Below are 25,172 nucleotides of genomic sequence, written 5' to 3'. Positions count from 1 at the left end.
TCATATTTAAAATAATAAATGTATTAACAACAAATTATATTCAACATTATTTTTATTGGTTTTGAATTTAGAAATTTGAAAAAAACAAAAACAGAATGTTTGCAAAAAAATTAGACTCAATGTTCATGTTATTTTTTAGTTTAGTTTATCTATCATTTGTTGTTTTTGAATACAAGTCCCAATAGAATTGATAATATTCTGACAGCTGCTGGTCCAATAGATAGCTTTCTTTCATATTTTGTGTTATCATTGTGTGTATCATCTACTCAAAACACAAAGAATTATTGAAAATGATGAATGGCCAATTTCAGTTGTATTTGGGTGTCAGCGCCCTCTGTGGTCATTAATTACAATATATTCTTCACAAACAATTATAAACATGGGTGGGGGTCAAATTCTGAAGTTAACATTGCTGTATAATCTTTTTTTTTATTTTTAAATTCATAGTAATTCATGAGAACAAATTCTCTGTTTTTTATTTATGCTTATCTCCTAAAAAAAAATTTAGCGTAACCAGCAAAATAAAAAAAAAAAGATTTGTTTTTTTTCGGCCTTTTATTACATTATGTATGTTTTTTTTTTTTTTTACATATCCATATTGTTATAATTTAGTAAATTTCACTAATTACTGAAAGTAATATATAGTAACTACTTTGTTAACAATAAACAGACATCTGAACTCTTCAAACTTAAGGGATGGGTCTCACGTGGAGAGGGGGCATTGACATCATGCATGCAAACATTTGTTTGACAAATAACAATCAATACCAGGTACATCAATTGAATACAAATCAAATTTAAAATATCTACCTACAGTGGGAAACCAAAATCATGACCACATACCCTATAATAATTTCATTGGTACATCCCTAACTATAATTAAAGATATAAACCTACTGTGTTGATGAAACAGAATATAGAAATGATTGATTGATCCGGTTTAATGCAATTATAGATGTTTTCAGCCACAGTGTTGTTTACCTGTCACTTAACTGCAGAGGGACAGTTTAATTACCTTCCTAGTTTTATAAATGATGCTTAGTACGCTCCCTGACCTCTGTAGTGACACTGAGCAGATACCATATATTAAAGAACCACAGGCATCTCACAGTGTACATTCAAATTTTGTGTAAACTTAAATAAGTTTTTTTTCCATGCAACATGAATGTCATTGGACACGATGTCAAACCTGATGTGACTGATGATTTAAATTAATTTGTATTTCAAAGTAAAAAATAAGGTAGATATTTAGTAAAATATTGATAGTGGCAACCAACAAACAGTGGTTATTAATACCTTACCAATAGATGCCCAGTATGACTTCAAGGTTGTAAATAAAATTAAAAGTTTTAAAATAAATAAATCATTTGAAATCAAATTTTTATATTTGATTCATCATATTTACTTCATGGGTAATACATTAGTATATTTGGTCTCCTGCATTTGGCCTGATAGTTAAAACTTGATATTTTCCTTTTCCTGTCCACAGGGACAGCCAGTTTCTATATTTACCTGTCTCAGGTAAAATCTATCTGTCTGGCATAGGTGTACAAGCCTTATTTCAACTCCTGGACTGTGTTTGGTGACTTTCAAATAATTATTAGGTTTGTTCATTTCATGATGTTTCATTCAATTCTCTAATTTTGGTGAATACTTTTGTCATTTTTGGTAAAAAGTGATATTTTCGACTTCTTGTTAAAAACCACAAGTCCAATTTCTTTGATATTACATATATAGGTACTAGCTGTGGATCTCTCTCAGATTTGTTCATTTTGTAATGATATCTTTAATTCTCTAATTTGGTGAATATTTTTGTCATTTTTGGTAAAATGTGATATTTTCGACTTCTTGTTAAAAACCGCATGTTCAATTGCTTTGATAATACATATCTAGGTACTACATATGGACCTCTTTAAGATTTGTTCATTTTGTAATGATATCTTTAATTCTCTAATTTTGATGATTATTTTTGTCATTTTTGGTGAGAAGTTATATTTTTGAATTCTTGTTGAAAACCGCAAGTCTGATTGCTTTGATACTATACATATTGTTCATTTTCTAATGATATCTTCTGTTCTTTAATTGAAATGTGCATTGCTAACAGCGGGGCTATCTCAGCCGACAGGCTGCTTGTTAGAGGTTTGAGTGCCTTCTGAAGTTCAAGCCCTACCAGTATCATTTACACGTTGTACCACAAACAATAAAACAACTCTGTGTGGCTAAAAATTCTGATACACAAATATGGCAGCTGTAATTGACTGATAGTTGTCTTATTTGTTATCCTATTTGAATTGATCAGATCAAATTATTGTATGCTATTTGCCCAAAGAGAAGTATTAGGAATGGATCCTCAGAAAAAAACAAAAATATCTCTCAATGATCCCCACCCATATATCTACAAACAAACCTAAGGCCAAAAAAACACATCTTTGTTAAATTTTGCCCTAGGAGAAATTGAAAAACTTTGTATTAAGATAATTAAATACAACAACATTTGTTCAATGTTAACCATTTATTAAATTCTTAAGTACCATCATTATTCTCGCCAAAATTTCAGTGCACCGTTTTGCCTATACTACTTTCCTAAGTACTAAGTACTTTCCTTTAATTATTTAAATAATTTTGGTCTAGATCTAAATTTTGGAGAAAATATGTGAAAATTGTATCATTTTACTTTGTAAATGGTGATGACAGTTGACTTTGGCGATTGAGGACTGAAATAATGATTCTGACTGAATGCATTGAAGGATTATTTGAGTTGACAAAATATCTTGTGACCAGAAACAACCTTAACATTCCATCATCCTACAGTGTGTGCAACGATACACAAAATTACAAATAAAAGGTGCAGATTTGAAACTGACATTTCGATGATAGCGATGATGACAACATCTTGGCCTAATGATTATCTTTGGTGCATGTTTACGAATAGCACTCCTAGTTCAAATGAAGACATTGGGGTTCAATGACCTATATATGTCCCCAGATATTACCATATAACTAAAGAATTGTGGCTATTTATGGATGCCATAAACACCTACTTGTGCTGTATTTATGACATCCATAAGCCACATTGATGTCTCCTAAGTTTAAAGCTTTCTTGTAATCTAATAAGATGGACAGTAGCAGTTACTGTGTTCAATAATACTTGCAACTTTCCCATACAATAAAAATAATAAAAAGACAAACTGTTGTGAACTTATTTTCTATAATAGAGGTGTTTTCACATTCACAGGCAATCTTACTGTGGTTTCAAATTTCATGGTCTAGAATTTACTATTATGTGGCATATGTATTGAAGGGTTGACTATTATGAATTATGGGAGTGATCCTAAAGAAAATGTTTTTTGCTTCCCTCTACTAAATGTTTTTTTTTTTTTCTGTAAATATTTTTTTTTTCTTCCCATGGTCATCACCACAGCAAAAAATAATCAGCCAGATATTTTGGCCAATTTCGAGATTTAGTTTGCCCGTAATGTGCCATTTAGCAGCTTACTTAATTTTTAAAGTTCTGGTTGTATTTCTGCAGTCTTTTGTAACAAATGCAGTTTTGATTCCAGTGGCTTAATTGTTAAAAAGTTTAGCATAAACAGAATTTACCTTTTCTGATTTGATCTTGACATTTCCGCCACCGGGTTTATAGTCTTCTCGCTTTGCGTCGATTCGTGGTGTGCTTGTCTTTTTTGGTGATTTAGTTGATGGAGATGAGGGTGGAGGTGTCTTTCCTGATGGTGTCTTCGATCTCACAGTGGTTGATTTTGTTGTTGTTGTTGCACTGACTGCTACTGCAACAGGTGGTGTTGCCGCTGTATCTGTTGGCATAGGCTGGGTTTCTTGAGCTGCTTTTTCATCAATTTTCTGGTTTTCAGGCTCTTTGGATTCCTGGATTTCAGGTTCTTTGGATTCCTGGATTTCAGGCTCTTTGGATTCCTGGTTTTCAGGCTTTTTGGATTCCTGGATTTCAGGCTCTTTGGATTCCTGGTTTTCAGGCTTTTTGGATTCCTGGATTTCAGGCTCTTTGGATTCCTGGATTTCAGGCTCTTTGGAATCCGGGATTTCAGGCTCTTTTGATTCTGGGATTTCAGGCTCTTTGGATTCTGGGATTTCAGTCGCTTTTGATTCTTGGATCTCGTTACCTAAAAAATAGAAAATTGACTTATAATTATTAATTGGTCTACTTTGTTATTATTGGCTAATATTTTATCTATTGATATTTGTTATTGGCCAAAATATTTACACATATAATTTTCATTCTTTTTTGGATATGAAAAAAATACACATTAAAAAAATGTGGCAGATATTATGTTTTCAGGGATGGTAAAATGTATGAAAAAAAAAAGATAAAATGTTCAACACCATCAGAATGTAGGTCAATATTTAACCCTTTGAAACACCAATGGTTAACTGTCAAAGCACCATTTGTTTTAAAGGGCAATAGTCGTTGCGCCACGTATGCGCAAGATATATGAGTCTCATATAAACAAAGATGGCAACTTTGACTGTTGCGCAGATCAACGAGTACAAACTGAGATGTTACCAAGCTTTAATTAGGTATTTTTTAGTGATTAAAAGGTATCGAATGAGGCACCGATGATAATCAGTGCAAGTCACACCCAGGTCAAACCTCATACTTGTGATTTCCATCAGAAGAGCGCATTGGATTGTGGGAAAATCAATGTTTATTATCACAAATGTCGCACATGTGCAGTGCGACGACTGCTGCCCTTTAAGCATCTCAGAACAAGTAACAAATCTCTTTTTTCTAGCTTAGCCAAATGTTCAAAAACTTTTTTTGAATAAAATATAGCTTTTAATAATTCTGTAAACAGATGCAAATTAAATTTAGGTTGGCAATTATAACACTTTAAAATCAAGAATCAACCTTTTACAGAATGGAATGTGGTATGTCTACATCTATCTCTGTCTCTCTAAATGAGAGCAGCATAAACATTTTAGATTTGTTGGGTTTGCTGCAAATAGCAAGGTCAAGGTTATATAACTTGAGGCTCAATACCAACCTTAGTGAACTCTCCTGTGAACACTACAACCATTGAAAACAGATTCTGTTAAAGTTTCCGCTATACAATTAGTTTTCAAAGTGTGCTTTGTCCAAAGTTTTCTCATTAAAATAACCTTGTGAAATTGACAGTCTTGTAATGACTTTGTGTTATCAGACTTACATGCACATTGATTGGCTCCTGACTAAAGCTTGTTTATGTTTATGTTTATGTTTATGTTTATTATTTATGAGTATGTGATGTAGAATAATAACTCCTGCTGGTCTGTGATATTAAGAGATTATAAGACTATCAACACACTACCAGTATATGTTAGGGGTGCACCATTTAAAATTGAGGGGGCAGGGTTTGCACTTATGATGCTTTAGTGTAATTTTTGTAACTGATTAGTTAAGTCTTCTGATCTTACCATGTTTGTTATTATATGACATGTGCTCATTAAGTTTTCATATACTCTGGTCAATACTGTAAACTGTAAGTGTACTGTAAAAGATTTTAAATGACATTTTTTATTTTCATTTAATTTCTCTATTTTGATATTTGACCATTTTCGATGTGTTTTTGACTTTTTTTCAAAACAATGACAAAATTCCATTGTACTTTTCCATGGTTTAAAAACATAGTGAATTAAGAGTGAAAATAGCAAAATTAAACCCCACTAAATAATTAATGCTTTACATTGCTACTTTTTACTCATACTAGTGGAGTTCATGTTACAGATCTTGGCACATGCAGAGACTTTGTTTCTATTAGAGAGTACGTACATGCCAAGATTTTTTGCCTGAAGCTTGACACGTACCGAAATCACCCCCTCAGTGATGAATTTAAGAGAACATATATTGATTCATACTAGTATAACATGAGAGTAGAGGGAAGTGCAGCTAGATATGCAGGTCATATGCTATAGTAATGAATGAAATGAATGCAAACCGTTAACAGCATATTTATATGCTGCAAACTGCATGATGGCATGTTTTCGTTTGCAATGCATTGACACGAAAAAAACAGTTCTTTGAATACTTTTTGTCGTAACAGCATATGGATATGATTATTATTATCATCATATGTGTATTGTCTGCCATGTTTAGATCCCAGTGTGGGTCTGTACTAACGTGAACACAACTGTTGTAATACTTCTCCAAACATGAAACATTAAACATTTCGGCAAGATCCCGTAATGTGAACGTAGTAATTGAAATAATGATTATTTTTAAATATTTGCAAACAAACATTACATTTAATTAGAATTTATTCTTGTACTTAAGTTTTATTATATGATGTATAATTTGTAAAATTATTAGATCGCAGTGGTTTTATACATGTGTAAATTTACGATTCTAAAAATAGGTCAGTCAGGCCATGAAAAAAAAAAATATGGTTTTGTCATTTTTTGTCTGTGATAATTAGTCCGGTACAGAAAGTCAAGATGAGACCATCAGATTTAAACATGTAATGAATGTATGTAATTTTAACTGCAGACATATTTGGTGGGTAAATTGAGGAGTATGTTATCAGAAACACGTATATTAGTTTCTTTGGCTTGAGCTTATAATAACTTTGGTTGTTTTACCTGGTAAGCTTGATGACCATGGTTGTTTTCATAAAGAGCCCCTAGCTAGGTTGATTAATTTACTGGGCCCTCTAGGCTATACTAGTATTTACAACCTACTGGGTTGATAGTTTATGCATTCTTAAAATTAAATCCAAACTAAATTAAAAACGATGACAGACACTTGACATAAGAATATTTTTTAAATAAACTGTTGAATTAACAAACATAATTATGTCAGTGTTATTTATTTGCCTCTATAGCTCATAGTAATATGAGGTTATTAAGAGGATACTTCAAAGTATGCACGAAAGCATTGACTGACACGCAGCAGAGGTTGATGCGATGGCGTACTGTCTGAGTGCATACTTTGAGGTATTCTCATAATAGCCTTATCAATATACATCTTTTGCTTCCAAGGATACATGGGATGCCGAAATCCAAAAAGTTTAGAACAGATTCAGCGAACTTCTTTGTGTGGAGTCCGGTCAAACCTGGTGGCAGCAATGTTTGTTTTTATTATTAGAGGATTCGTAATTATTCCATATTTGGAATTTCCATTTCCTAATATGGTAGGATGAAAATACCTTGGTGACAGATGTATAATAATATCATTACGACAGTATTGGAGATGAGTCCATGCAAACACTTGGCAACAAACAAGCTACTCTGATTAGTCTGACTGTTTGGTGCAAAGCCAATCTGATATTAAATCCGATATTGTGTATTTTTCTACATGATTCAAACAACACAACTCTTAATCCTGTAAATTGGTAAGTATGGGTAACAATAAAAATGAATAGTTTAATCATGAAAATGAAGATACAATATCCCATATACCCATCTGACTTTTAAAAACTATTATACATTCAGTATATCGTATTACTACCTATCAGATTTATTGCCAGAAGGTAATTAAAAATAAGCTGATTACCCCCCTCCCCCTCCCTCCCCCCATCATCGCTACTTGAGCTTCATATAACATATAACAATCTTGTGATTATAATTTACTGGAATTTTGAATTCATGTAATGTTTCTTCTTTTTCCTGCAGATCAGCACTGATGGTAACCTTTGACCTACCAAATCTTTGAATTATTATAAAGTTATAGGTTCATACATCAATTAGAGTTTGTAATTATGCTTCAAATGCCAGCAAGGAATATAATTATACTAAACGTGTTTTGGTACAAGACTATTGTCATCACACAGCATACAAGTCACGTAACACTCTCTCTTCCTCTCTCTCTCTCTCTCAACAAGATCTCAGCTACCATTGTTGTACTATGTACTATAATTACAAACCAATAAGCTGCTCACTTTGTGAGAAATGAGATAATCATATATTCCTGTAATCCCATGAGTTTTGCTTTATTGACAATTATAAATAAATATAATCTATTTACAATGAAGTAACCAATTTATGTTGAATGAAATTACAGTTTCATCTGTTTAGTATTGATGAACTTTAAGAACATACCGGTATACTGGTAATAGAATTGATAAGATCTCCATAATGACACATCTGTCATGAATTGATATTCACTAAACTTACTATGAAATCTTTAATTGTGTTATGTCTGCGAGTCACGAGACGAATACTGATATATTCCTACATATACGCACTATTAACTCAGCCATGGCCGGTCCCAAGCCCGGATTAGAAAGGAGAAGGGTTGGGCGTGGGGTTAGCAACTCCACTCCATAAAACCTTCTATGCTACAGAAACGACAGCAAGGAATTCCTTGTTTCGCCTCAAGCGCCAGACGGCCTGGATAACGAATGAGTGAATGATACATACTATTATATACTATACCAAGATTTTTTAATTATTCTGATTTTGGTGAAAAATAAAGTTGTATAAATTAAATGGAATAAAAGAGTTTGAATATGTTATTTTATTATTGTTTTGTGTAAAAAAATTATTTCGTCGGCTTAAAACAAAGTTCAAATTCAAGTATCAAAGTTCGAAACGTGTAACTGGCAATTAAATGCTTCTTTATATGTCCTAAAACTTTGAACAAAAATTTGACCAATTAATGTTACTAACCTCTCGTTTTTTAATGTCATTTTGACTCTTGGGACTATTGGAACTCTTATCTTTATTATGTCATGCATGGCAGGATATCGTCATGGACTTTTATTACAACAAAGAAGTATCACTCTATCAATTATGCATTAATTATCTAATTTGATGATGCATTACATTGTTTAATGGCTGATGTTATTTTTATGAACTCCCCAAGTGTTTGCAAATAATATTTCAAACAAAAATTCAATATTACTTGACCACGTTGGTGGCTTCATTTGGACGCACAGATATCATTGACATGCACAGAGGACAAACTGAATAGGTGATTTTCCGTTCAACTGCGAGATCTCGCAAGTTGCGTGAAAGACACATACCGACCGTCTGCCGCATAAATCAAACGATTCTATTTTGAACTCGAATTTCTTTATTTCGCAGCTCAAAGGGCGATCTTTGACAGAGGGATCTTGCAGTGAACAGAAAATGGTCTATTGTTTGCATAATTACCAATAAATAGACTATAAGGGTTTGACTTAAACTCCGCACAAGTCATGCCACTTACATTACCCACAATGCTTTGTGCGATATCGAACTCAGCACAACTCATGCCACTTACATTACCCACAATGCTTTGTGCCATATCTACAAGTTCACGATGTCTTAGTTACATTATTGTTTTTCATTGAACTATAGCCTGATTTACAACAGAACTAACCATGGGGAATGACATACATATTATTTGCTGGTAGTTTAAATATATACTCCATCACCTCACATATCATAACCTTCACAAATATTAGTGGTCACCAACTTAACAGTCTCCACATAGATTAGCAACAAGATCACTTCAACCTTCACCACCTTCTTTCATGTATCAAGATGATTGATGCAAAGATGATTGAAACATCTGTCCATGTGAACTTCTTTCATTTCAGTTCTTGGGGTCCAAAACGTTTCAACCAAAGAATGAAAAAATTAAACCAAATCTTCAGAAATTATGATAAATATGACTAAATATGGTAATATATACATGTATTATTTCACCTGAAATTATTAGATTACTGAACAAAAACCTACAAATGAGAGTTCTGGGCTAAAGGGCAATGTGTAATGATATGTCTAAATAAACTCATAAATATTTATAACATTTTGCATAGTCAATTAGCTGATATTCATAATTAAAATATAATGAATTATGTAATTATATTTTGATGGAATCACATCATCAGGTTTATGAGACTATTAATTAAATACCATAATATAATTATAATTAGTGTGTATTACATATATGGGTATTGCACATTTTATGCCAGTATGGAGTATACCATCAAGGTTTGGACACGTTTGAATATCAGTTTTTGCCAGCTTTTTTTTCTTTTTTTTCAGTTTTGAGCTATAGTCTCAATGGAAAAAATTGAATATTATTCAATATTAAATAATTTAGAGTTTATAAATAAAATACAAGTTTGACTCCAGTCTTGCATTTTCTCTGTGACTTTCGTTTTGGGGTGTTAATTCAAATTTACAGTCTTGCTAGTACATGTATTGCATTTGACCTGACTAGGACACAGAGGGATCCATAAAATAATAATGATAACTTTATGAACTTTGTGTCGCGTAACTAGTATTATGTAACATCTCACATAATTTATGATTTATTTAAAAATAAAGGAAATTTTTTTTGTTACCCCTATAATTGACCTCCATGTGATGTATGTACGTGATCTCAATGTGTAATCAGTTACACATTAGTAAATAATCATAATATTGCTGATTTCATTTCAGTAGGAAAACACAGTTTCTAGCTTATTTTTTCGACGTGTGATATGTATAAAATAAGTTCTAATAAATCCATAGTGCTATGAGAACACAACAAAGTTCCAAGACTACAAATTATTTGCACACGACTGGCCTATATAAAAGATGCACTAAAAAGATATATCGCCTTGTACCCAGTGTCCACTTAAGTAGAAATCTAATTAAAAAACAATTAATTTCTATTTCGGCAATAGTTTAGGAGTATTAGGTGTACTGTTGTGATTTACTGAGGAACATCCATTGTAGGGGCTTCTGTGGACGATTGCGTTTCTTGAAGTCGCCTGTGAAGGGGTCAGCAGAGGTTTTGAGTCAAAACATGCATCTCCAATTGGTATTATGCTTCCAGAATAACTAAGTTCACAGTATTACAAAGTGGACTCGCCACGCTTTGTTCCTTAGTAGTTGTCTATGTTTTGTGCGTAGGATGGTTGCCCGTTGGTTCTTGATGGCCCCGATGAAGTGGGCGTGGTCGTATGTTGTGTCTCGTCCCAAAGACGAGAAACTGACTGGGTGTGTACTGAACGCCACTTAAATCACACCGTATCTGTATTTTGAATAAGGTACTTCTACTATCCCTTCACAATAGCTCGGTGGTTCGTTGTTGTTTAAACTGCCGTGTACAAACACCGGAGTGCCGGAAATTTGATACGGCTTTATGCGAGACGAATTCTGTACCATTTGACAGCATGTTCGAGATTACTTTGCAGTTTATTTCGCAAATGGAAGGATAGAAATTTTCAAAAAAAATACATAGCATGTTAAGTAACATTACATAAAGTTCACTGTCCAATTCACTTATATATGTTATCTATATTTGTTCGCTTAAATTATAATGGTGTATACGTGTGTTGTATACATATTTTAAAATCTCGTGTAGTAATTTCCATTTTATCAGAAATTTGTGGGGTCACGAATTTGATATTCTGTTTATCTTATGTACCAAAACAAACATCTAAATCCTAATTTCTGATTGTATATCCATGAAAACTTGGACACAGTTTTACTGACAGTTTTACAATTTTGTGATTGTTGAAACTCACTCTCGTTGACTTTCTGAAACTTTGGAGACTGTGAACCGTTTTAACTCAATACTTTTCCAGTCACGATTATGATGCAACATGTTGTCTTTCTAATTTTGGGGAGACTGGGCATAATTTTACATTGCCTCCAGATCTTGGTCAACATTTTTTGGGGAAAAAATGATTAAAAAAATATCATCACTAATAATTATAACAGAAACAAACTTTATAGAAGACTTCTATGTCTTATATGTGGTAAGAAATGTCGAGTTTTGTGATCAAAGGGTTAATAACCGATGACGTCAAAATGCGATATGTTTCCAAGGAATAATCGAATTACTTTGATCATTATTACATAGTCGTTATTACATGGCTTTATTAAATTGAACCGTCATGATTCGTGGGGTAAACAGGTAGATCGTGAGTGTCCTAACCAAACGTGCTTTCATCGAAAAACGTCCAGTGGTTTGCCATACTAAGACGACAGCCGGTCTGTTATGCGCGAAAGAAATCAGCAGGTGGATACGTGTAGTGTAAGCAACATCGATCTGTTCTCTGTATGCCTACGGTTAGAGTTTTGAAAATCGTAGACATATAAGATTTTATTATTAGATTATTTCCACTATGTGTATTATATAAAACCGTCATTGCCAGCAGTCATGTCGATGATTAGACGTGCGTTCTTGGAATTAGTTAATTATTAATTTAACAAATAGTGTCATCAACACAGTGTATTATTGGTTGTCCTACGTCCCGGTTTGTAAAACGAGACAATACATATTGCAATTTGTCAACTTGGACGTAGCCACATGATAATAAAGTACAATGCCTAGTTATTCGTTAGGTTTTCGATGATAGCTAAATGTGTTAAATATAGAAGTTAACAATGAAATGTATTGCTTTCTTGATACTTTAAACTAGTGACATTTGTACGAACATATCTGCAACATCAAATCCGGTAATTTATTAAAAATCGAATCCAGTGAATATTTCCCTTTCTACAGTAGTATTCTATATTATTGGGAGATTAGGATTGTTTCGTTGACGGGATCTATTAGAGGCAGATTTAAACTCATAACGGACACTTTCCGAAGTGTTTACCTTAGTATGCATAATCAATTTAATAGTTGCAGAGTGGTTCACGGTTGGTTGAAAAAGAACAACTGAGATGCCATGACATAAATATATCAAGTATTACGGAACCACTTGTTTGACACGGCGGTCTGGGTAGAAGATGATTTTCCGTTCACTGCGAGATCTCGCGCATTGCCGCAAAAAAATGATTTTGAACTTAAAGGGCAGTAGTCGTCGTGCCGCGTCCTGTTCGATATGGGACTCATACCGACGTATACAACGCGTGTAAAATACATTGTTTATTTACATGAAATTCGAACACGCACTGCGCGACGACGACCGCGCTTTGAATTTCTTTTTCTATAGATCTTTCAGTGGGCAATATGGCATTAGATTTGACGCATAATGCGGCATCTCGCAGTGAACAGGGAAATTGTATATTACCCCTCCCCCTCAAGTGTGGATATAAACATTATTTATAAAAAAAAAAATAGCTATAACATAAATGGGCTTCAGTCGCCGAGAAGCGCACGTCCGAATTTCATGAAACAAACAACGTATTTTACACGCGCTCAGACTTTTCGATGACACGTCGGGGCGACCGTGGTGCTTTAAAACCACTGCAAATGTCATTACGATGTACAGAGAAGCCGGCTAATACTCGAAATATCTGCACGAATAAGTACTTTCTGATATCACGAAGTGTGTATAAATTAAAATAACTGCAGTAAATAAATGTTCAACAGATGCAAATTACTCGGTGTTGTAAACATAATTCAGCCTGCCCGTTTTATCATCACACTTGGCGGATGCATTTCGTAGTATGTGCGCGCAATATTTTGTTTTAGTTCCTTACTACCGCCAGTACTACCGACAGAAATCTTATAGATACTCTAATAATTATATCGAAGGGATATTGAAATGCATTTACATGTAATTGTTAGGAAGATAATATGGATTTATCATGAATATTAAACGCAAGTTTGTATTTAATGTATAGTTAATGTAGCGATTGTGTTCATTCTTACCTTCGACGTTGTTTTGGTCATTCGTGGTGAATTCAGTGTGTTCCGTCACAACAACTGTCACTTCCCCTCCTGCATTGCTCTCCCCTTCTATTGTTCCCGCGTCCCCGTCTGTTCCTGTACTACTCGCACCTTCCATTGTTTCCGTACTTTCCACGGTTTTCGTTGTCACAATTTCCGAAGTGTTTACAGTTTCTCCATCCGCAGTCTCCGTCACAGTTTTCTTCGTCGTAGTCGTCGTCACGGTTACGGTCTCCATCGCACCGTTCTCAACCACTTGCTGGCTTGATTGCTCCGTCACGCTGCCGTCCATGTCGCCATTTGTTGTAATAATATCGGGTATAATAACGGGTTTCGCCGTCTCCGCCATACTTTCTTTTCAATTGTAATCACAATAACACTGCGTACGTCAGAAATAGATTTCTGCAGAATGATAAGATGGGAGCTAGTTAGCATAATTACCTAATTAACATAAATTATGTATCTGGGTAGCTGAAATACTAACCAGCGTTTGTTCCGATGACTCTTGGGAGCAAAAATATTATTCACCGCATGGTATATCGGTGTTATAAATAAATATGTTGATCAATTTACCGGCAAATTAATTTCGTTATTTTACTGTTTATTTTCAATCTATATATTAATTATAATTTTATCAATATTTCTCACTTTTTATATTGAATATGTATATGTTAAGCTCGCTCGACTATTTTAATTTTATAATGTTGAAGTGAGTGAATGAAAATTCCGAAATATGATAAATTAAAACAATATTTATTTTTAACCGTGGTAGAGCAGTGGGCAAATAAAAATAAGTGTTGATAAATTATTATCAGTCACGCGTATCTGACACCGGTAATGATGACATCATAATATTCATTTTAAAATGGCTTAGCAAAAACTTATATTTAAATGACAGAGTCAGTCTCTAAGGTATTTGAGGCGTCTATGCATACAGTGTTATTGTCACGCTGTTGTAAACCGGAGTTCATTATCGCATTGTATATGATGTGACTGCATTGAACTCTGCAGAGTTCACGGTGGTACGACATTTCCTAATTTAATATTCAAGATGCATTGAATCCAAAATGGGTTAGAGCGCCCGAGTCTTGCTGTTGTGGGTGTATGGTCATACATTTAATGCGAGTTTGACCGAACTAATAAATAGCACAGGAAAATATACGCATTTATAGACAGCCATCATCGGTTATTGGTGCTGGCTTGTATGCACACATATTCAAGTTGACAGTGGGTACACATAATAGGCGCAGTCAGAGCCGATTATCTCACCACGGTGCGTTCTGATCATCTTTGTGCATCTAAGTCCAAAAAGAAGTACGTACTTTGGCACACCCAACATTATTCATTTAGCGTGAAACTTGAACCCAATTATTCTGAACAATGTACCTGCATTATTTACTTGGTTGTCGAAGGATTCTGCGATGTTGAAATGAATTTAAAATTCATTGATCTAGCTCCCCGACCAGAGAAAATAACATAACCGTTGCACGAAATAAATAAACGTAAAGAAAACAGAAAATGAATATCCACTGCGCATGACATAGTATATGTAACACTTGTGAGAAGCAATGTTCTCTGTTTTCCAATTTTTCGATCAAAGCCCTCACCGCGCTCTCCGTCTTCCTGCGTACGTCAGGCTGATGAGTATAGCACTCGGTTAAATATCCCTAACAGCATGTACTGTATTAAGACCAATGTGTTGTCAGTTACAATTTAAACGAAGTATCTCGTTGCGCCCTTGTCAATGCGCTTATGCGGGTGGTGATGGGTTACTGGTAGGTAATATCGATATCATTAGAATAAGACAACGTATATTGTCAGTGAATTTCCTGAGTCTGACGAATTGTGTTACGTCTGTCTTGTATTGGCGAATAGATAACTAGAATAGAATATATGTGGTTATGGCGTGGTACATGCGATCAATGTACTATCACGGGGAAAATCTTTCTTCTCTCTGGGTTCTCCACACTTGTCAGGGGGGAATCTCGTCTCGTCTCTCTATCGCGTCCCCTTGAGGTACGGGATCGGGAAAGTCACTTTAACTTTACAGTCAAATAAGGCACACACAACGAAATACGTTTCAGCTCTCGTCTTAGTCGGTCAATCGAGCACTCTATCAGACACAGCGCCCTGGGGAAAAAATCCCCAAGACTCTCGCAAGGCTAAACCAAGACTCGCCCAAGACTGGACTGCCTCAAGGCTCGCCCCTGGACTGGACTCTCGACTGCCCAGGACTGCACTCTCTCTACTGCGTCTATCGTGGAGTATTCGCCAAGACCAACTCAAACTCTCTTTATTCATTTTCAAAACTCTAACCAATTACAAAACAGTAAAAAGACTCTAGGGCGTAACCTTCAATCATAAAGCCAATCAAACTAAGTACTGAATACGTCATATCTTTTGATTAATCGTTCACTACATTAATAACTATGAATATAAACTGTCAGGTTGGCGACGATTATCTGGTAATTAGTTCCAAATCACTGAGCCAAGTTCCGTCCAAAACTTCAAATAGACCTAAACGATGACAGACATAACACAGCAATTCAGCTAATAATCAACTAATTAAGTCGGTTAACAGATACGCAAAAACAAATTCATGACAGTACCGACAACTCCGCGTATGCGACAAATTGACCACAAGCTAAGCTATGACAATTCTTAAGAACAGTCAAATCACGGTCACTTGATGGTTATGGTATATTATTATTAAATTGCAGTCAAACAGGTAAAAAAACAAATATAGAACTAAATACAATAAATAAATATACATATAAGGTACTAATACAATGTCAATTTAACCTAAAAAGAAATTAAAATAATACTAACAAAATAAAAAATTAAAAAATACTAACAAACTACTATCTGAAATAAATAGCTAAACTTCTCTTAAAATGATTGAAAGTTATACAAATTAAAACTAAATCATTGAAAAGAGAAAGAGCACGTGGAATAAAAGATGAAATTGAGACGAACATTCCTTTTATGAAAAAGATTGAGGAACGAGACGGTACCTGAAATTAAAGAATTATATTGAGAGATTTATGTAATAACTGTAAATCTAACTCAGTTTAAAAGATAACAAAGCGACGAGTTGTCAGAGGAGTATGTATAACTAACTTCCCTTCAAACACATGAGTTTTATGAACTTTTTTTGAACCTTTTCAATGTTATTAATTCGAAAACGTAGAGGAGGGGACCACACTTAAGAGAAATACTCAAGGTTGTTCGTAACAAGCGATATATACAAAGATCTAATAAGGGATACACTTTCAAAATATTTACATGTAGCATTGTATATGTTTTCTTAAAGTTGTCAAGGTTTACTAGTATAAACACCCGTCCCCGAACTTGTCAAATGACAAACGGTTCGTGATACAATACATATAGTTGCGAGCTTTGACTGGTCTATAGAGGAATGGAATCAACGGGACTCGTTTCTCTGCCAAAACATTGAAATGACCTAGAATGTAGATTTCGTTGCCAGAACACGTGACTCGTTTCTCTGCCAACACACTGAAATGACCTAGAATGTAGATTTCGTTGCCGGAACACGTGGTATTTACCATGACGGTGACCCACTTAAATCATAATTGATCAATATAGTATGTCATATGCACACTAGAATTCCATTGAAACGGAGGGTAGCTCAGAAGCCGGTAGTTGAACCCATGGAGACACGATAAAGAATGTCCGTTTTTGACATTGTGAAATTCTTTCGTTTTAATGCGAAAAAATACGGTATTTTACCAAGTAAAATCATATTAATGTTATTGTTCATACACGAGTTATTGACCATACTACATAGTTTGTAGTTTTATTCAGCTTCTTCCAGTCACAATTCACTGGCAAGATAAATAAAATGCAAAAATATTGATAATATAACGAATTATTTTTTCTCTGTAATATTCTTGTGTAATTGGCAATTAACTACCACTGGGATACATTTCGTATAATTATTCTTAATATATTTCGTAATTTTTAAAATCAGTTGTTTTCAAGTTCCCCCACAACGAAAGAATTTCACATTCACTTTATTTTTTTCAAAATGGAATTATTTTGTCCATGTTTATTTCATTTGTGCACGAAATGTGTGATGATGTAGTATTGTGATGATAATATAGCAGGAAAACGTATGCATATCTCACGATAATACGTTTTCCTGCTATATTATCATCACAATACTATATTATCACACATTTCGTGCATAAATGAAATAAACATGGACAAAATAATTCCATTTTGAAAAAATAAAGTAAAAATAAACAATTTGTCGAAAACAGAAAATCTTTATCGCAGAGTTTAACACGTAAATTATATTATACGTAGTAAAGATTCTAATGTGATGTTCGAAAATTATCGAAATTTTCAGCGCGTTGCAAATATTTATGCAAATACTTTTCTTAATGATGATTCCAGATATGACAACATTCAGTCGCGGTAGGTGTCGCAGTTCTTGTGTCAGTTTGTTGTTTTGAAGAGATATTTATTTTTACGCCTCAAGTTGTCATTGACGTGTTTTACCAAGCAATGAGCGTCAGCATACTAGTAATATTTAGTAGCTTCGGAAATGAATAGCGCCATGAAGACACGTGTAGGTGTTGATGCCGTGTTTTGGATAATCACATCATGAACTGCACGTAAAGGTATTTGTCATCGTTCAACCAATCTGGGTTACATCGTGCTTTCATGGTGCATTTCGGATTATGTCGTCCCAACCCACACCCCCTTTACCATATTCCAAGCCATTCATCTTATCTAAGTACAACAATAGGACAGGCAAGTTTTTTTTTCCAACATTCCGTTGTGTGTTTATTAGCTTGGCCCATGGAGGTATACCTCTATGCTTGACCCACCGGAGTTCAAAGTTCAACGTATCAATACACATTCCAATTTGCTAATTTTACTTTCAAACTTCCTCCGTGAAATGAGTCCATTCCGTCCACTTTGTCGGATTTGAATTTATGGTGGTACCTCAAATACGTAACCTTAGGCAAGGGAGAACTTCTTTGATATTTTGCGCAAAAGTATGATATACTATCGCACAGTACGCGTGGCATGTCAGAACTCTAACAGCTAGAGGCACAATTAACAATCAAGGCATGATGAAAATAAAGAGTCCGACGGGGTTACCTAATCAAATAAAGGCGGTGTCAACTATAGCTATAATTTAGCAAACGTTTTCGTTGGTCAATAATACGTTGCTCAAAATGGGGAGAATGAGGAGAAACCTACATTATGATAGAGGGATTTCATTGCCGTCTTGTTGACAAATGCATGTGTATTTCCTAACAGTTGTGTCAAGCCGTGTGTTACGATAGACAAAACGCAACACTGAATGCCCGTCTTCCTTTTCACCCCAAAACCTATACAAGTGTTGTTTTCCGGAATTACATCATATTTAAAATCATGACGTCATTATTTTTAATATATTTCAGTTATTCAATTTATGCGAAGGACGATGATGCCGAGTCTGAAATTCCTGTGAGGTCGTTGATCTTTAAAAGACCGCATTAACTGGCATAACATACTCGTAGTGTGGTGGTATATAGTATATCATATATCTGTAACGTTTTGTAAATTCTTAGATAACAAAAACATATCTACAGTTATACGACTTAAAATTCACCAGCGTTTTCATACTAATATTGAAGCTGCCTACGCCCTTATAAAATATGTCCTAACTACATTTTAAAGGAAAACTCCAGTATTTCCAAGCTTCGAGGCTTTCGGCGATTCGTGTTTCAAATTGGCAAGTAATCGACGGATACTTTATACATTCCCCTATATATGTTCGATGTGGGGAAAAGCTTCCGTCACACTCCCTCGGAGTAGCTCCTTTTTGCTGTCAGGGCATTGTTATGCACACCATAGAACGTCCACGCATTGACACAGAGGTGCGTGAAAAATATATCTGGAGAACACAGTTACGAAATAAATTGGTACTTGATGACTGTAATTTGAAATCTGAGTGGGAAAAGTCGCCATGGTGCCCTTGCCTGTACTCCTAATCAATAATGATCGCAGAAGAGTGACATTGTACACCTGTGCTAATAAACAAACCATTGGTTGGACTCAGGGTCATTGGAAGACGTGTTTGAATTGAATACCACCAATCTTCTACGCATCTGGATGATTGACTTGCCAAGCTGGGGCGACGAAGCAACGGAGGTATAGGGTCAAGAGATGGGTCAGTCTGTTTTCAGTACTGCGGCCGATGCGTCTCCTTTGAGGCTTTACTTTATATGCCTCTACAGTCAGTACATCTTTACACATTTGTCCAACTCTTATTATCGAGTTAGTTCCGATATTGTTATTAAATATAAGAGCATGTAGGGGACTCAACAGTTGCCTTGGCAACAAGGCCCGATGCTCGCGTAGGTTGTACTACAGAAACGAGTTACAAATCCTACCTGGGGTTGAACACTGAACAGGGTTGACCCCCCTACCTGACCCTAAGTGAGTGAGTCACAAATTAAATGGGAAGGCTTAACACCACTGGCCGAGATTCATTCATTTCGAAATGCGACTTTTGGGAACCTTAAGGTCAACAGGTGCATGTGTTGACGCCAGAATATCCATAACGCCAAGGAAGATGGTCACACAGCCCTGTCATGTAGTCCCAAACTGGAATATGTTCTCTTCTCAACAACAGACAACTGTGACATTCAATGCCCGGAACTGTTAAAAAGGAATGAGTTTCAACTCAATCACGTGACAGTCAAGCTAATCAGAGAGCAGCTTGTTTACTGTCAGTTTTTTTCTTCTTCTTGTCATTGTATATATGCTTTGACCACTAATATACAAGTGATGGTAAACCTTTGCGTGACCTAGCCCAATGTAATTAGTAACCACAAAAGGTTATCAACTATCGCTGTTGGAGGGAACCGCTTACCCCTCCCCCTCCCCCATACCATACTACGATCGTACGGCTACCAGTTGCTGACTCGCGTCTGTGTCGTATGGAATCTGTGAGACCATTAAGCTGTCAACGCGTCGTTAATTTAAACAAGAAACGCGCCGACAGAGCCCATCGATCAGCTACATACTTTCGATTTCATCCCGCACCTGGCGTCATCGTGTGACAAACTTTGACCCCAACCCAGCATTAATTTAGAGACTTAACAAATGACAGGAATGGGGGGGGGGCTCTAGTTCACATTAGTTGTTCATTGTTTGTTTTTATTGTATAAGTTTTCTCACGGGAAATGATTAACTCCCGACGCATTCTCCCGCCCCGTGAACATTGGTGTTCTGTGGTTTCTAAGTTATAAATACAGATTGTATATCTGTGTATCCGTCTTAATATTGGTTTATTTTAATGGTGTACCCATACAAAAGAAATATATGGTATGTTCCCTTCTCAACTCTTAGTTTAAAGTTTACACATTAATATTTAAAATACGGTTTCGGGAAACGCTTCCGAAAAGAATCGTAGTACTCAAATTGTATTCCGGTGGCAAATCGCGAAGTTAGCTTGTCACTCATTAAATACAATGGTTGTTGAAACTTAAAACGATTCTGTAATTGGACTGTAAACAATATATGAAAACTGATGAATTGAAACTATTGTAGAGTTGAAAGATCATATGACGTGCCAGGGTTTTACAAAACGTTTCGTATGACTATTTCCTTTCGAAGTTGTTTAGAATAATACTTGACAACATTTTCTACTCAGACCACGTTGTGACCTGGTGGATAATGAGTGTTATGGTATCCAGTTTAAACCGTACGTAACTTTTACTACCCCCTTTCAATAGAGACAGTGCTTAGAAAGCAAACAGCCGAATCTAAACTGTCAAAACTTTGTGGCTTCCGTTTTATTCTTAAGACACATATCCCTAAAAGGCTGTTGTTGGGTTATTGCAGGGGGTAAAATCGATCTTTTCAATAAAACCATCGGCGTAAAATGCAGTAGCCATTGTGGTAAATGGTCAGTGTACTTATCTAGGGCCGTATTGTATTATTTCTGTTCACTATACCGAATGATGTCTTTATATTCTTTCTGTTATCGTGTTTCGTAAATTGCTTCACTAAAGCGCTCTGGGTGCATTGTCTGTCCGGAATAATAAGTTCATGTCAGGTTCATCGATGGGCATTGTACCGGTTTATGCTTTTCATTATACACTTAAATTGATGGGGAGGACTGTGACAGTAAAATGACCACACGCCATTAGCGGTCACTATGGTTGGATAGAAACAATGAGTGGTGTAAAATGGTCAAAAAAGACAGTCGAGAAATAAAGATGGAGTTACTATTGGTATACTTTAAAGCACACAGATGGAAGAGGTGATCCCTAAACATTTGAAAATTAAAATCTGTTAAAATTAATTTAATGTGTGTTGGCATCATGATTAAGGAAAGGGGATATGTACTATAGGTACATTATATACCAACCTAAATCCTAAACCTAGTATCTAGTCACGTATTCCTTTACATTTACTTTAAGAATAATTTTAGAATTGACCAAATCTCATATCTCTTTCTAGGGATTGCCGGCGATATGGAATTCGCGGCGGCATATTAAACAAATCATGCGATGTCTACGAAGTATACGCAAAGTAATTATTGGGGATTTTTTCCTTTAACAAAATTGAGATTCCCATTGTAAGTTCAGCTCCTGTTTTATAAAATTATGGATTCGTGTTTTAAATTAGATGAAGCAAGTGCATAAATTTACAAACAGTGCGTATCATAGATAGACATCCATCGATTACGGGAGGTGCAGGGTATATAGCATGTCCATAATGAAATCGTTATATATAGATTGATATGGTGGTTGGTGTAAACCTCACGATATGTTATTTATGGTGTCAACACACAATGGAGTATTATATATACAGGCAACACGAACAATGCAAATGTCTCTGTGTGTATAACCAGGTATTAACTCTATTGCCTGGATACAAACCTGGCCTATCCCCTGATAATCATGCGCATAGCACATTGATCAAGTCGTGAAAATCAGCCGTCTACTGTAGGCTGTAGTCCCCTTGAATGGTGGGTGGGTCCATGAACTTTACGGTACTGTGACCGCTAAGGGGTCGACCATTTAAAAACATGGGGAGTGGCTGGACGACTTGTTAACTAGAAAATCACCAAGAAAAAGTCACATAATATGCAAGGTGTTGCAGGGAAAATACGTTTGGCACATTCAAGTAGAATAAAAATGAACAGGGAAGATACCGCAAAAAAAATGCACCTGTCATGAGTTTAAATAGTTTTCCCTTTAAGTCGCTTAGCAAATATGCTCAGTATGCGACCTGAATAAGTGTGAATACCTGTACGAACAACCTATATAATTGTGAAAGGAATTTAGCTTTCGCTATGCGTGAACACTCGATTATATTTGAACATTTGAAATACAGTAATAGAGGCACGATTTCTGTGGTAAAGTTAAATTCATTTTAACATATCATTCCGACACAGCAGCGCACTATGACATCATTGTCAACCACAACCAAGTCGTAAATTATTAGCATGTGTACCCAGTCTCGTATCGCGGCGAAGTTGAGATGGTTTAATGCGTATACATATATGTACACGGTCGCATGATTGACCAGATGCATTGCCTATGTGTTATAGCTACTTGCAGCGTAATGTGTTCAATGTTCAATGTGTGATCGCCCCACCTGGTAGTTGGAAGCGACGATAATCACTTCAATCGAATGTCAAGAGGACCGTGTATTTGCTAACATCATTTTTACCTTTGCATATACACTGATAAATACATTATTTGTATGTGCGCAGTGATACCATAACAGAGTCGCATTCACTGTAGTTTTAGCATATAACTACATCGGGCACTTAACAGTGGTTTGTTGTGGGCTGCATTGAAGCGAATTCGCCTAGGTAGTCCGTAGTACAATACTACCCGACCTTTGACATAGAATCCCCCCCCCCTCTTTACGACAAGTTACCGTAGATATGTCTAATTTCAGCTAAATCGATTTTCAACAAAACATGCCATTGTATTACATGAAATCGAGTTGTTTACTTGTGTAACGTTGTTATCAGGGAAGATTCTAAACTACGGCGTCCCATGCATCATTATGATTGAGTTGTGTAACGAGCAATTCGGTGGTTTAAATTCACGGTACTCTTGTTAAACCCACCGTGCCGACTACTATTACTACTGCAGTGGCAACCTTTCCAGCTTTCCAACAAAAATATCCGTATATAGAGCCAGTGATCCCCTGAGAGTGCTCTCTTCATAATTGAAGAGCTTTATTACAAAAAATAATTATTTGTGAACTATTTCACAGTCGTTAATTTTCGCACCAATTTTCGTTAATTTTTTTGTGGAAATGCGGTCATATGCCGCGTTTAATGTGCATTCACTGTGTAAAGATGGGCAGATATAAAATGTAAACAACTTCAATAGTGAACAATCACTTGTACGTGGCGTTGTCTTGGCTTACCTTTTATTCTGAAACTCCCGAGCTCTAGGTATATCCTTTGTAGAGAAGTCCGACTCAATTCCGCGACGCCTGGGTCACAGTGAACACAGAGGCGACGTGCTGATATAAGTTATGACTGATAGATTCCCAGGTGTAGCGATACTACTACAAACACGCACAGCAAACTGTTTCACTCGTTGTAGTCCACGCGTGCTACCCGTCTACCTTGTCGCTATAATAAATTTAGTGATGTTGGAACGTTCACTCGTAGTCTAATGAATTATGTATGACATACCCTGGAATTCTTATTTGGTTCAACCAACAAGAAAGGTATATGCAATCGAATACATTAGGGGACCAACGACGTCGGGGATTCGGGAGCAACTATTATCATCTGAAGGGGTGGCTGGTCCTTTAAATCGAGGGGTTTAAAGTGTTCTGAGGTGAACTTTGAGACGTTCCGATTTTTATGAGTATTCCGTCACTGTGGAATTGATTGTGGTAGTGTTAATCGGTGCATGGTTAGCACATAGTCTATGAAACTTGATTTAACTCATCCATTCAGAAAGTTCGATTTAAGTTTACGGTTCATAGAGTTGAATTTAAGGACAGACAACACAACACGAATCTTCTAATACCACCATTGTCAGTACCAAGACGCTCCCCACATTGTATTTAAATTTAATATAACGATGTTGAGAATGAAATTGCCAAAATATGTATTCGTTAAAATACAAACTATGGTCGAAATTTTCTAGGTGAAAGATTTTTTCCAAGACGCCCCTCTCCCTCATTTCCCGAACAATCACCGTGACGATGTGATACCCCTCCTATTACCCAAACGATCTATTGTTATGCTATGGGAAACATCTAGCTGTGTCCAGTTTTTTGTCGACTCCTGGCGGTAGTCAGGATTTATCTCACCTGCGATACGTTACTATAGTAACAGACAAATAATATGACATCACCATGGTATCCGACGCTGTGACGTCATGTATCGCGTTCACAACGTAAATGATTGGAATCCGCCGAATATGGAAGAAGGGATTGGGACAAAAACTTGCTGACAAGAATCAAAGTAAAGGCGACCCGTTATTAATGTGATTTTTGCATTAAAATGAAGCCCCGCTCAGATTTGTTTTTTGTTTCGTTTTTGTTTATAGGGTTTACCGCGAGTCGTCTTTACATGGACCACAGTCTCTCTATCTATAGAGGGACT

General features: G+C 35.7%; 1 protein-coding gene across 1 annotated transcript in view; it reads right to left on the bottom strand.

Moving 5' to 3' along the window:
- Window positions 1-24,237, bottom strand: part of LOC100313749 (tau-like protein) — a 51,505-nt gene extending 27,268 nt beyond the window's left edge. Inside the window, exons 1-3 of the mRNA XM_085495282.1 lie at window positions 23,975-24,237; window positions 13,535-13,954; window positions 3,601-4,136 (exon numbers count right to left, since the gene is read on the bottom strand). Coding sequence (XP_085351408.1) covers window positions 3,601-4,136; window positions 13,535-13,901 — 903 coding nt within the window. The 5' untranslated portion in view covers window positions 13,902-13,954; window positions 23,975-24,237. The remainder of the gene's footprint in view (window positions 1-3,600; window positions 4,137-13,534; window positions 13,955-23,974) is intronic.
- Window positions 24,238-25,172: the final 935 nt, after the last annotated feature.

The sequence above is a fragment of the Saccoglossus kowalevskii genome, chromosome 21 (genome assembly GCF_978046115.1).
Source record: "Saccoglossus kowalevskii chromosome 21, keSacKowa6.1, whole genome shotgun sequence".
Lineage (NCBI taxonomy): Eukaryota > Metazoa > Hemichordata > Enteropneusta > Harrimaniidae > Saccoglossus > Saccoglossus kowalevskii.
This window is presented reverse-complemented; position numbering and strand designations above follow the sequence as displayed.